The sequence below is a fragment of the Tympanuchus pallidicinctus genome, unplaced genomic scaffold (genome assembly GCF_026119805.1).
Source record: "Tympanuchus pallidicinctus isolate F22 unplaced genomic scaffold, pur_lepc_1.0 scaffold26, whole genome shotgun sequence".
NCBI classification, from domain to species: domain Eukaryota; kingdom Metazoa; phylum Chordata; class Aves; order Galliformes; family Phasianidae; genus Tympanuchus; species Tympanuchus pallidicinctus.
This window is the reverse complement of record NW_026294743.1, coordinates 4,340,164-4,351,622: the sequence shown is the minus strand read 5'-3', so window position 1 is coordinate 4,351,622 and position 11,459 is coordinate 4,340,164. Positions and strand designations below refer to the sequence as shown.

At 43.3% G+C, this 11,459-nt stretch overlaps 1 protein-coding gene and 1 long non-coding RNA gene across 9 annotated transcripts; one reads left to right on the top strand and one right to left on the bottom strand.

Annotated features, from left to right (window-relative positions):
* Positions 1–1,502: 1,502 nt before the first annotated feature.
* SCOC (short coiled-coil protein) lies at positions 1,503–10,008 on the top strand. 8 transcript variants are annotated; one of them, XM_052690086.1, is made up of 4 exons: positions 1,503–1,732; positions 6,940–7,011; positions 7,103–7,186; positions 7,699–10,008. In XM_052690086.1, exons 1-4 carry the CDS (start codon positions 1,669–1,671, stop codon positions 7,839–7,841), a joined length of 363 nt encoding a protein of 120 aa, XP_052546046.1. In that variant the 5' UTR covers positions 1,503–1,668; the 3' UTR covers positions 7,842–10,008. The 8 variants fall into 8 exon arrangements, with proteins under 8 accessions (XP_052546046.1, XP_052546045.1, XP_052546048.1 ...); XM_052690085.1 differs by having other exon boundaries at positions 6,937–7,011; XM_052690089.1 differs by lacking the exon at positions 1,503–1,732 and adding an exon at positions 6,438–6,551.
* Positions 1,677–6,433, bottom strand: LOC128084218 (uncharacterized). The gene is made up of 3 exons (XR_008208390.1): positions 6,256–6,433; positions 5,885–6,119; positions 1,677–1,750 (listed from the first exon to the last, which is right to left on the bottom strand). It is a non-coding gene; the product is annotated as an uncharacterized LOC128084218 (long non-coding RNA).
* Positions 10,009–11,459: the final 1,451 nt, after the last annotated feature.

Sequence of the window (11,459 nt, the reverse complement as noted above, 5' to 3'; positions counted from 1 at the left end):
CAGAATAACAGCTGCACAACTCCTGTATTTGCTATGCTGCTGCACGAGCTTTTGTCTAACACTAGCTAATGATCTACCCAGAAACTGCTCCTACCAGAGGAAGCCCGTATGGGTTGTTGACATGCTTCAACCATCTGTAACGTGTCTGGGAACCAAAAAGGAAAAAGACAAAAATCAAAATGTTTTCTAGCTTTACGAGTGCTATCAACATGACTCTGAAGCATGCTGTTGCATAACTGGAAGGAAAGAGAAGAATACAGAATTCCCTCTCCTTGAGGGAAGACAATCAAATCCCAACATGACAGCAAATAGAGATTGTAAGCAGTTACTGCTGGCAATGGCCAAGAGAAGAGCAGGTCACAGCTGAACCACCACTGGACAATGACAAAGCAGCTGCCTGCACAAGAGTCCATTCACTGCTTACTTTTTCCTCTCTCCCCTTCCACTTTTCTTCTTCATTCAGAATTCACGAACATAAAACGTTATAAACGAATATAAAACGTTAGAGAGATGCCAGAAGGTCGTGCTCTGCATGGGTCATAACTAAGCTTCAATAACACTCAACACTATTCTGAGTGTGCAAGGTGTCCTTGATTTTCAGTAATCCCCAAAGGTGGTTGTCAGCACCTTCCCTATTTTACAAGTTCAAGTAAAAGCAAAAACACACACAAGCAGTTGAAGGACCAGAAGAAAGTGCTACATCCATCATCTCTGTAAGTTAGGCAACACTTCACAGAACTAAATTACATTTTCAGCAAGGCTTCAGAAAGGTTCCTAATTAAGAAAAAATATTTGACAATGACTAAACCTGGTCTTTTTCTGCATGCAAATTTTGATAAAAAAAATCCAAAGTCAGGTACACTGGGCATGCAACCTGAGCAGGGAGCAGTTTCACTGCTCATCATACTCTCTGTAATCAAGACCAGGGCTATGCATGCTTTTAAATTAATCGCCATGATGCTATTCATTGCATGCAAAAGAAAGCTATTTCTAAGAGGTAAGAAGTGCGAGGTAACTTCCTAGTTTATAGATTCAAATGACGGTCATTTGTTTTTAAGATGCAAAAACAAACTACCCCAAAAGCTTGGGTTGCCTTTGATCTATTTTCACCTTCTCCCTCCTGCCTCCTCTCACAGAAACTCAACACTCACTTACTTTCGCTCATGCGCGTCGATCGGTTGGTTTTGGTGTGACTGCTCAAGTCAGTAAAATCCCAGAGTATTTAAAGATTATATGCTAAATTTGCTGCTACAAAACCCCTCTCAATGTTCCTGAAGTAACATTTTATGATCGCACAATGCTAAGACTTCTCTTCTACCAAAAGAAGAAAACAAAACGAGCAAACCACCTCGAGAATAACCACAAGCACCACCACTCCCCTGACTCAGGTGAAGGCACAGCTCTTTCCCAGAAGGGGTGCAATTACAGTGTTTGCTCAGCACGTATCCAATGAAGCTGGTAGAATCTTCCAGCTTAACGACTTCCGGACAGCAGCTCAAGGTCCAGAGGAGATACGGCAGCGCGCGGCGTGTAGCTGCCCGCAGGATCAGGTAACACTTGTGCTCAAATCATTAAGGATTTAACAAGTGAAGCTGCGTGCACTGAAAATGGCTGACAACTGCCACGCTTAAATGTGCTTCCCTGACAACTTCAAAAGGAGGAAACAAAATGGATTTACCCGTCGATGAGGAGGACGGCACTTTCACCAACATTTCTTTGGCAGACGATCCAGGTACGGAACCGTGACTATCTATCGAGACAAAACAAACGCGGTGGGCTGAGTATGGGGTGAGAACACAAATCTGTAAATGCTAATCATAAGGCACGATGTATTTTTAAGAAAACACCCCCAAGTAGAACTTTTTAGCTGTGTAACTGAATAAGTCTTGTGACAAAAAGTAGAGATTCTGGCAGTGAGGGGGCTACCGCAGCTCTGCCACAGCAGCACATGGTAACATACATTCACCCCCTGAGAACAGAGAGCCTTGCACTGCTTGTGGAGAGACTTGCAGAAATATTAACTCAGACAAAATAAATACAGACAGTAGGAATGTGGAACAATCACCTCTGGCTTACTACGCAGAGAGTGGTAAGAAGGGATGCAAATTAATTGGTAACTGAAATGAGCTGATCCACTTAAATCCCAATTACTAATTGTTTTAAAGGAAGCTACACAAACAAGCCTCCTTCTGGCCTTCTGGTTTATAGAATGGAAATGATTTGGAATGGGAAGTAAGGATAGTAAGGGATAGTTCTGCTACCTCTGCATACTGGGAAAACTGGGTTAATACGAACCGATAATAATTTATTTAGAAAGGTGTGGCCAGAGTAGCAACCAGATAACTTCAGGTTGGCTGTCACAGAGCTGTGCTGACTTACACAACTGAATTGCTGACTAACAAATGCTATGAGTCCTTTTATTTTATTTTAAAAAAAAAACAACACCAAACAGTGGACTACTTTGTCTCATTTTTAGCTTAAAGAATGTTATTGTACATGCTGTCTTTACCACCTATACAAAAACAAAATTGAGTAGATCTTATTTTAGAGCAGTTTTACAGCAGTTTCTTGTTAGGACAGTGTAGCTGAAGTGGACATTTAAATGCAATTAGTTGGTGCAGAACATACTCAGCCCTACGACAACATCACTAAGCTAACTATTCATAATGAGACAAATATGTAGATCCTGGTGCAAGCTGTGCTGTCAGGAGAACTTTCCATTGCTACAGGCCTGGCATTTCCCCTTAAGAAGGAGGACAGTAGGAAAAGGTATATCCTGTGACTCTGCAGATGCTACTAATATTGAAGTAGCTGCTGAGTAACCATGCAATAAGACTTAGCTGTACATCAGCACTTACATCTACATGACTCCTGACAGCATGAACACACCCAAACTCAAAGGGAGCTCATTTTAACGCAAAGAGGACAGCAAGCAATGCTTCATTATGCTGGATCTGCTGCCAATCCCAGAGCTTTCCCCCCTGCTACAAAAGTGAAGAGCTGGGGAAAGTCACTCATAAGCTGAAAAAGCAATTCAGAGTAACTGAGAGTAAATGACATTTTCAAGCAAGCTTTTTACACAAGGGCGACATAGAAAGAACATACGTAGTAAGCTTTATGGTGAATATGATAGCCCCAGTCCATTTGTTCTGCCAGACAGTAACACCTGGAGGCCGGGAAGCAAAGTGTCAGAAAACTCCTAACCTACAACAGGAAGGCACTGGTACATGTCTGAGAGCAAACACTTTTCCTTTGCTCTCCCAGCTCAAGTTAAGACTAATTATCGTGACCACAGAGCACAGAAGCTAACAGCCAGAATGGATCTCACAGCCTTTAGGCTGGAGATGGGCATCAATTCCCCAAGAATGGGAAGATTTAAAAAAAAAATAAAAAAATAAAAAAAAATGTATACAGTAAGATAGAAAAAGATTCCTTAGGGTGGCCAACAGCAAGCTCCAGCAAGGAATTAAGAAAAGAAAGTGGACCAGCAATATGTAGATACTGATACAAATTATCAACTACTAGACTTCACCTGAGGATGATCTGACGTTTTAGAAGAAAGTATTCTGTAATTAAATCTTAAGTAAAATCATACAGATCCTCTGATTTTAATGAACTCCAGTATGTTTACAATTGCATAAGGTCTTCCCTCACCTCTCAAAGTGTACAGAGTGCAAAGAAACTAAAGACAAGCAGAACAACGTGCTATGTATGTGCAATGTATAAGAAAACAACCTTCATATCAGAGTTCTCTTAGCACACCAAAAAAGCCACTGTGGCAAAGCAACAGGGGTTACTGAATGCAATTAACTGAGTGCAAACCATGAATATTAAATACCTAACGCTCTTCCAAAACAGATGCATTTCTCTATTCATTAGTTAGACAGGTATTAAAAAAATTATTCTCTTGTAAATCAAGATGAATACAAAATGGTAGCGAGACAGAAACTTCTTAATCAATATTTAAATAGCAATAGCAAGAGCATTTGAAATGAAGGAAAGCATTAATTAATAACACTTGTTAAAAGCAGAAAATAGTTTCACCCCTAGTGAAAGAAATACCTTTCCATTTAGAAACTCAGCACTTGATAAAATTCGCTCAAAAAGATAAATGAATTACAGATAAAGAGGAAATTAAACCAAAAATAAAACAGGGAGATGACATCAAATAACTGCAAAGGTTTTCGTATTTCTCTCTGCTCAAAAAAAAGCCTCTTCATGGCAAAAAAAAAAAAAAAAAAAAAGTATTATGTTAGGGTTTTCTTTTTTTTTTTTTTTTTGCCTAGCCAAAAGAAATACAGTTTTCATCTCCAAATTACCAGCAGAGCTTCATGGAACCTTGCTAAAAAGTCCATCTACAACATTTTGAGACAACTGCCTTCCTTTTCATATTCTTCTAAGGGAAAAAGTAGCACAGTTCAAATAGCAAATGTCTCACAGATACGTTCAACAACAGCTTCTGGTAAAAAGGAGAATGCATTTCCATTCTTGTGATCAACAGCGAAGCCTCTGTCATCAGCCACTACACGCAGGCGCTGTTGGTGCCTGTAATGCTGCTGCCAGAAAGGAAAGCTTGTTGGTGTGTGCTGTGTGCCATGGGAAAACAGCACATACACAGCTGATCCAGAAATGAAATTTCCAAAAAACAGGGACTGTTCAAACCTGAGCTCAGGGCAATGGAATTCTCTCCTGCAGTTCAGTAACAGTACAGACCTATGCACTCAGGTTAGCGGTTAATTTCTGCCTTACAGGAGATGTCCCTGAGAGCAGCCCTGCAGAAAAGGACCTGGGGGTCCTGGTGGGCAAGAAGCTGATCATGAGCCAACAGTGTGCACATGCAGCCCAGAAGGCCAACTGTGTTCTGGCTGCAATAAAAAAAGGGGAGGCCAACAGGAAAGGGAGGTGACTGTCCTCCTCTGCTCAGCTCTTATGAGGCCCCATCAGCAGTACTGCGTGCAGACCTGGGGATGCAGCACAGGAAGGATGTGGAGCTCTTGGAGCAGGTCCAGAGAAGGGCAATTAAGATGACCAGAGGGCTGGAGCACCTCTCCTATGAAGAAAGACTGAGGGAATTGGGCTTGTTTAGCTTGGAGAAGGCTCCAGAGAAACCTTACTGTGGCCTTCCAATACTTGAAAGGAGTGTATAAACAGGAGGGGAAATGACTGTTTACGAGGGTGGATACTGATAGGACAAGGGGGAACAGTCTTCAACTGAGACAGGGGAGGTTTTGGGTAGACATTAGGAGGATTTTTTTCACACAGAGGGTGGTGAAGCACTGGAACAGGTTGCCCAAGGAGGCTGTGGATGCCCCATCCCTGGAAGCATTCAAAGCCAGGCTGGATGTGGCTCTGGGCAGCCTGGTCTGCTGGTTGGAGATCCTGCAGATGGCAGGGGGGCTGAAACTAGGTGATCATAGCGGTTCTTTTCAACCCAGGCCATTCTCTGATTTTATGTCCTAAGGGAGATTGTTGCTATTTGAAACAAAACAAAACAAAAAAAAAAAAAAAAAAAAAGCTCTTTCAGTGAAATTAATAATATTAATCAATTAATAATAAACATATTCATTTCTCTAGTTATGTCGGTTAGTTTTAGGAACTCTTAACTGGAACGCAGTACACATGCTAAGTCTAAGTGATTGCATCTGTAAAGTAACTGTCACCATTCTAAATTGAATATAACACAGGTAACAGCATTGGGAGCTTGGCTCTGATGGCTTTGAAAAAAAAAAAAACTGCCTCAGAGGACACAGAATGAATTAGTAAGAACGAAAGGGATTAGCACTGGTTCTTGGTTACATTTCAGTCACTTCTGACTTCGGAAGCTCTGAGGCTGCTCAGCATTACAAGCTCTCTTTGTAGCTCTTCAGTCAGAAAACCCACTCACCTGAAGCAAAGGGATGGAGAGTGTAAGCGTAAAAACAGCTTAATAAACTGAGCAGCAGAAGATCACTAAGGGCAGCACCCCGGCGTTCCAGCAAGGAGGACCTTCGAAGTCCTTCTTTAAACCACAGAACGTGCGTTGGAATACTGCTAAATATCAAAAACCGACTCATTTGCATCATGTGCTGACAGTATTTCACTTGACGTATTTTCTCTGAGGTAGAAAGCAGTAAGCTGACCTACAACAGAACCAAAACAGAGCAGCTCTGTGAACACACGTTAAACCAAGTCTGCCAGCCTCGTGCTAAGTACCCCAAAACCAGCCGCACAGCAGGGCTGAGCACCTGCACGGACCTGCGGGTAGCTGGCACTTACCGCACCCTTCTCAGAGAGAGGGGAAAGCGCAGGGAAGCAGATGCGGGCCGCTCCGTGCCGGGTCAGCTTTTAGAAACACAAAGCGGCTGCCCGCAGGATCGCGGGCTCAGCCCCGTGTCACAGCGCCCGCGCTAGGAAGGCGGCACGGTTCGTTCCAAGCTCCCACCCGCGCTGCCCGACAGAGCCCGGCGCAGGCGCGGCGCTGGCGCAGGCGCGGCGGGAGGAAAGGAAGGAAGAGCGGAACGAACGGCGGGGCTGCGGCCGGGCCGGCGCTGCGCGGCCCGCGGGAGCGCCAGGTGGGGACCCGGCGGGACGGTCGGTGCGGGGGGCGGCGCGGGCAGGCGGCCGGCTGCTCCCCGGGGGGTGGGTCGGTGCGCTCCTCGCGTCGGGCCGCCGCCAAGCCGGGCCCCGGCGCCTGCGGCAGCCGCTCCCGAGGTCCTGGATGCTCCGTAGGGCCGTGGAGGTGGGGCGAGGGCTGGCGGAGGGGAGCGAGGCAGCCGGGTCCGGCCGTACCGCGGTTGCCGTGAAACGGAACGGGATGGGCGGTGAGAGCGGGCGGCTGATGCCGCTCGGCCTCTGCGGGAGCCGCTTCCAGAAAGATCGGCTGCACGGCGCTGGGTGATGGAGCCGAGGGGAATCTACGGCCACAGCCTCAATTTTCTGTTCCCTTCTTACCTTAAGCAGACCGTCGGTCGGGCCGGCTGAGTTCTAAAGCTGAAAGAGCCCCTTCTACAATGATGAATGCTGACATGGACGGTATAAGTTCTTAATGTTCTTCTTCACTGTTATCTTTTCTGCCTAGTGTAATTCCCGGCTATTACATTAAAGCTCCTATGATTTATTGCAGCTGTTGAGGCTGAGAATCAGGTGGAATTAGAAGAGAAAACACGGCTTATTAATCAAGTTTTGGAACTGCAGCACACACTTGAAGGTTAGCAGTTCAGCACTCAGATTTTTCATAAGCACAATGTGAATTAAAAGGAGAACCTTACTGTTCTGGGCTGTCCTGGGCTGACAGTGCTGCTGGTTAGAAGTACATCGCTTACGCAGCTGGAAGGACACAAACAAGGCTTCAGAAACATTAGTGATGTCAACTTCTTCTTCCCCTCTTCTGTAATGCAGAATTTGCTCACAACAGGCTGAAGGGTGATACATTTAACTTCCCAGGATCCTCAGCTGACCTACATCTTGGTTTCCAAATAGTTTAGCTGCACTCAATTCAGAAAGAACACAGATTAACAGGGAAAGTAGATTTGAAACTTTCTGTACCACCTATTGTGGAACTTCTGCCCAGGTTTTATCTAAAGCAATACCTTAAAGCAGCATTTCCCACATTTAGCAAAACCCGCATGATTGATGTAGGCACACAGAATATATTCATTATTGGATGCATGTGTCTAATTCCTCTTTTCTTTTTTTCCTCTTATAATGTCACCTTCACAGATCTCTCAGCACGAGTAGATGCTGTTAAGGAAGAAAACCTGAAACTGAAATCAGAAAACCAAGTTCTTGGACAGTATATAGAAAATCTGATGTCAGCATCTAGTGTTTTCCAAACCACTGACACAAAAAGCAAAAGGAAGTAGGGGTTGGCTCACAAGCGATGTCATTGTATTGCTGCTGTCTTTTTTGTTTTCATGGGCATAGGCTACATAAGCTAAAATTATCTTAGTTTGTGGCTTCACTGGATTCCTGAAGATTATAAACTTCAGTAATAAGCAGAATTAAGAACATTATCATGAACAGGAGATGCGAGTTTGTATATTAAGATTAAGCAACGTGCAATTACAGTGTAGAGACTTACTAGACTTTCGTATTTGTATTAAAAATGAGCATATCTTGTTAAGAATGGGATTCAGTTTGTCAACTTAAACAAACACGTCTTGTTGGCTCTCTTAGAGGTCTTGGTGTTCTTGACTAGGAAAATGATAGTTACAAAATGGTGTTGAAAACTTACTTGATAAAAATATTCAAAGGCTAATTGCATCACCTTTTTCACCTCAACTGTTGATAGATTACTGTGTAGTACCGTTCACATCTCTGCAAAACAGCTTTAAACAGAAGCCTATAAACCAGTTAGGAATTTTTGTGAAGCAGTAACAATCTGACATAATTTGTACAGTTTGCATGCAGGAAAACAACATTTTTTGGAAAGGGTTAAGTGAAAGTGAACAAGGATAAGTAACTTGCATCAGGGAAATATCAAATGGATGCAATACTAACGTGTATCATTTCTAAGATCTACACTTCAAACTGTTTTAACTTTCTTTCCTTAAAGAAAGGTCAGGTTCTGCATTGTAACATACTATTCAACCAAACTCACCCAAAACCTGAGTAATAAGCTTGACTAACAGAAAGCCAGCAGTGTTCTTCCTCTTGCTCATTGTGAACAGGGTGGAGTAGCGAGAAGCTGAGAACAAGTCCTTCCTTGCCACCTTTTTACTTTCCTCCTGAAGTGCCAAACTTGTCCTTGCTTCAGGCCTTACAGCAGCTATTTACCTGCCACAGGGCCAGAGCTTGTGAAGTACCTCTAGAGACATAGCACAAAACCATCCAGAGCAGAAGAGGCTGTCGTCTGTCAGATCTGGGCTGCAATGAGCAGTGCCTGATGTCAAGGTGTCCTGTTTTAGTTCACTGCATTGGCTTTGTTAGAAGGAGCTCAGCCCAGATTCTGGGTGCCAGCACTTCCCCTAGAAAGGGTACATCTAGCATAATCGGTGTTAGAGAAGAGCAGAAGTTGAAATACAAACAGCACTGTTAATTTTAGCTTGGTACCATTAGGTCTGTTTCATCTTGCCATGGAGCAGGATGGACTTATTACGGATGTCACCTAAAACTGAGATCTGCCTCTTTAGTAATGAAGTCATTTTATTTTACCTTTTAACAAAAGGGAACTATTAGTATAAGCTTCTCTTTCCGTTTTGCTGTGATAGATTGCGTAAAGCAAAGCTGGAGGAAGTGAATGAGTGGATGTCATGGCAGGATAAATCCATCTCAGAACACAAGCTTCTTGGCAGCTAAGCACTGCTATTCCTCATCTGTAAGCTGTTACCGTGAGATCTCCCATTTCTCTCTATTTAAAATGACTGCAAAGCTCTCACTGGAGCCTCAGCGGAGTTAAAATGACTAGAAACAAAGCACTAATATTTTGTGGCTTGAAGGTTGTGTACAAAGTCTGTGTCAAGAAATGAGATGACCAAAAGTTTCACCCACCAAGGCACACGTGGCTGATACTGTTTGTGTCACAGGGTCCTGTAAGCAGCTGATGTTACTATTAAACATCTCTGGATTGCTTTGTCACATTGCTGTCTATCTGAAATTTTGAATACGTGCAGAAATTTCTAGCAGGTGGAGTAAATCACAGGGCTTGTCCAGGGTTTGAGCACTGAAGACACACACCTCACCAAGCATTTGACTTGTACAAACTGTACTTCATTACAGCCATTCTAGCTTTCAGGCCATGTCACTACACGTCTCCATCCGCACTGCGGGCGACATCCACAAACACCAAGTAGTAACACAGCATGCACTTACTAGACTTGAGCAGTTGTGGGATCAAGGAATCTCAACATCATGGTTGTGTATTGTAAGACTGGATCGTGATATTTGACCCATCAGCAGTCTGTATATAGTAGTCATTTAATCTATGTACCACTATTCATCCCATTACTGCGGCCTTCATTTAACTTATGAGCATTTTAAAGATGTTGTGTTTCTGACTTTACACTAAATAAAAACTTTTGATTTGTCTCAGTTTGGTTTAACATTTATAAAGCCTGAAACGGGTTGCTGTTATCTTAACTGCTTCTACATAGCTAAGTATCTGAAAGACTACATGTAATTATCCAGTGTTGAGATTAGAACTGGGTTAATTACTGTTTTCAGTGAGCTTAGAGACTGACTCGCATGGTATTTTCACCTGTGAATCTTAGCATGCTCTTCTTTGTAAGCTACAAGAAATAAGACAGACTTGGCAGACTGCATCCTGTGTTCTCAATGGTAAATATTGCCAATCTCCACATGGCTTCATTTTAAGAGTTGGATGATGTTACCTTCGTCTACACATGTACCTAACTCTACATTAGACAGACACCAGAACTCTTATTTTGTCCTACCTTTATTATGGTGGAAGCCACTGGTGGAGGAAATTTTGAGAGAACACCCCTCCACCATCCCCTCTGGTCCTGCCTAGCCTCACCAGAACACTCACATACAAAACAGCTACGCAGAGGAACTACAGAAGGAAATCACAACGTTAGAAGTATCAACAGAAGGGTTCCCTTCTTGCCTCATTTTTTTTCCTCCTCATCTAGAGCCTCAAATCCTCTAAGCTCTCATCTTCCTCTCCTAATTCCTAGCATAGAATAGATCAATAAACTGATAAGCAGGAGGATGTCTTTATCTGCAGGTTCCAGGCAATGGTAGTCATTAAGTCAGTATGAAAAGTGAGACTGGTCTTACTAAGTCAGTACCATTGCATACAGCACCTGAGCTATGGCCTCTTAAGGCAGTTCTACCTGGTAAATAAGGAGTCGTTTACTACAAAGTGAGGTGCAAGCAAAGATGCTGAGAGGGCATAAATCAAGACCTTAGGGGAACCCTAAGAGAATTAAGACTAGCACCCACTGTAAGCCGACTGATCCCTGAAGTAACTCTACCCTTGCCTATAAAGGTGTGCTGATCTACCAAATAAATACATAATCAACTCAAAAGCCCACATGTAAACATTGTAACAACTCCAAAGGACTTTCACCAGACTCAGATGGGATTCAGTCACAGCGCTGAAATGCTTCCCTAAAGCTACAGTGACCAGCAATCCACACTCACCCCATTGCCCGAGTTCCCTCTGCTGTTCGCAGGACACCTCATTGCTAACAGCTATCTGTTACTGCAAAGTCTCGGGGCAAAGGGGGAAATAAGGAGTCATTACTTATTAGTTCAGGGACCCTAGAAGGGAACAAATGGTTGCACTTACCATTTCTCACTCTGGCCTCTCCCTGTATTTCTCCACACCAAACAGAACGCAGCACTCTTTGACTTCAATACAAATACCTGTGCACGCTGGCTTCTTCAGAAGAGTCAGCTAAAAACTGTTACCAACTTCCTATTAAGTAATAGCAGAGCAAGGAAAACAACACAATCTTCGTAGACTTACAAGTGTTTATAAGTAAAATAACACATTTCCTTGGCAAAAAGTTCTTCAC

Coding starts and splice junctions, on each gene's coding strand:
- SCOC (XM_052690085.1), top strand. CDS start 1,669: ATGGATTTACCCGTCGATGAGGAGGACGGCACTTTCACCAACATTTCT. Junction 7,012..7,102: donor GATGAATGCTGACATGGACG/GTATAAGTTCTT, acceptor GATTTATTGCAG/CTGTTGAGGCTGAGAATCAG. Junction 7,187..7,698: donor ACTGCAGCACACACTTGAAG/GTTAGCAGTTCA, acceptor TCACCTTCACAG/ATCTCTCAGCACGAGTAGAT.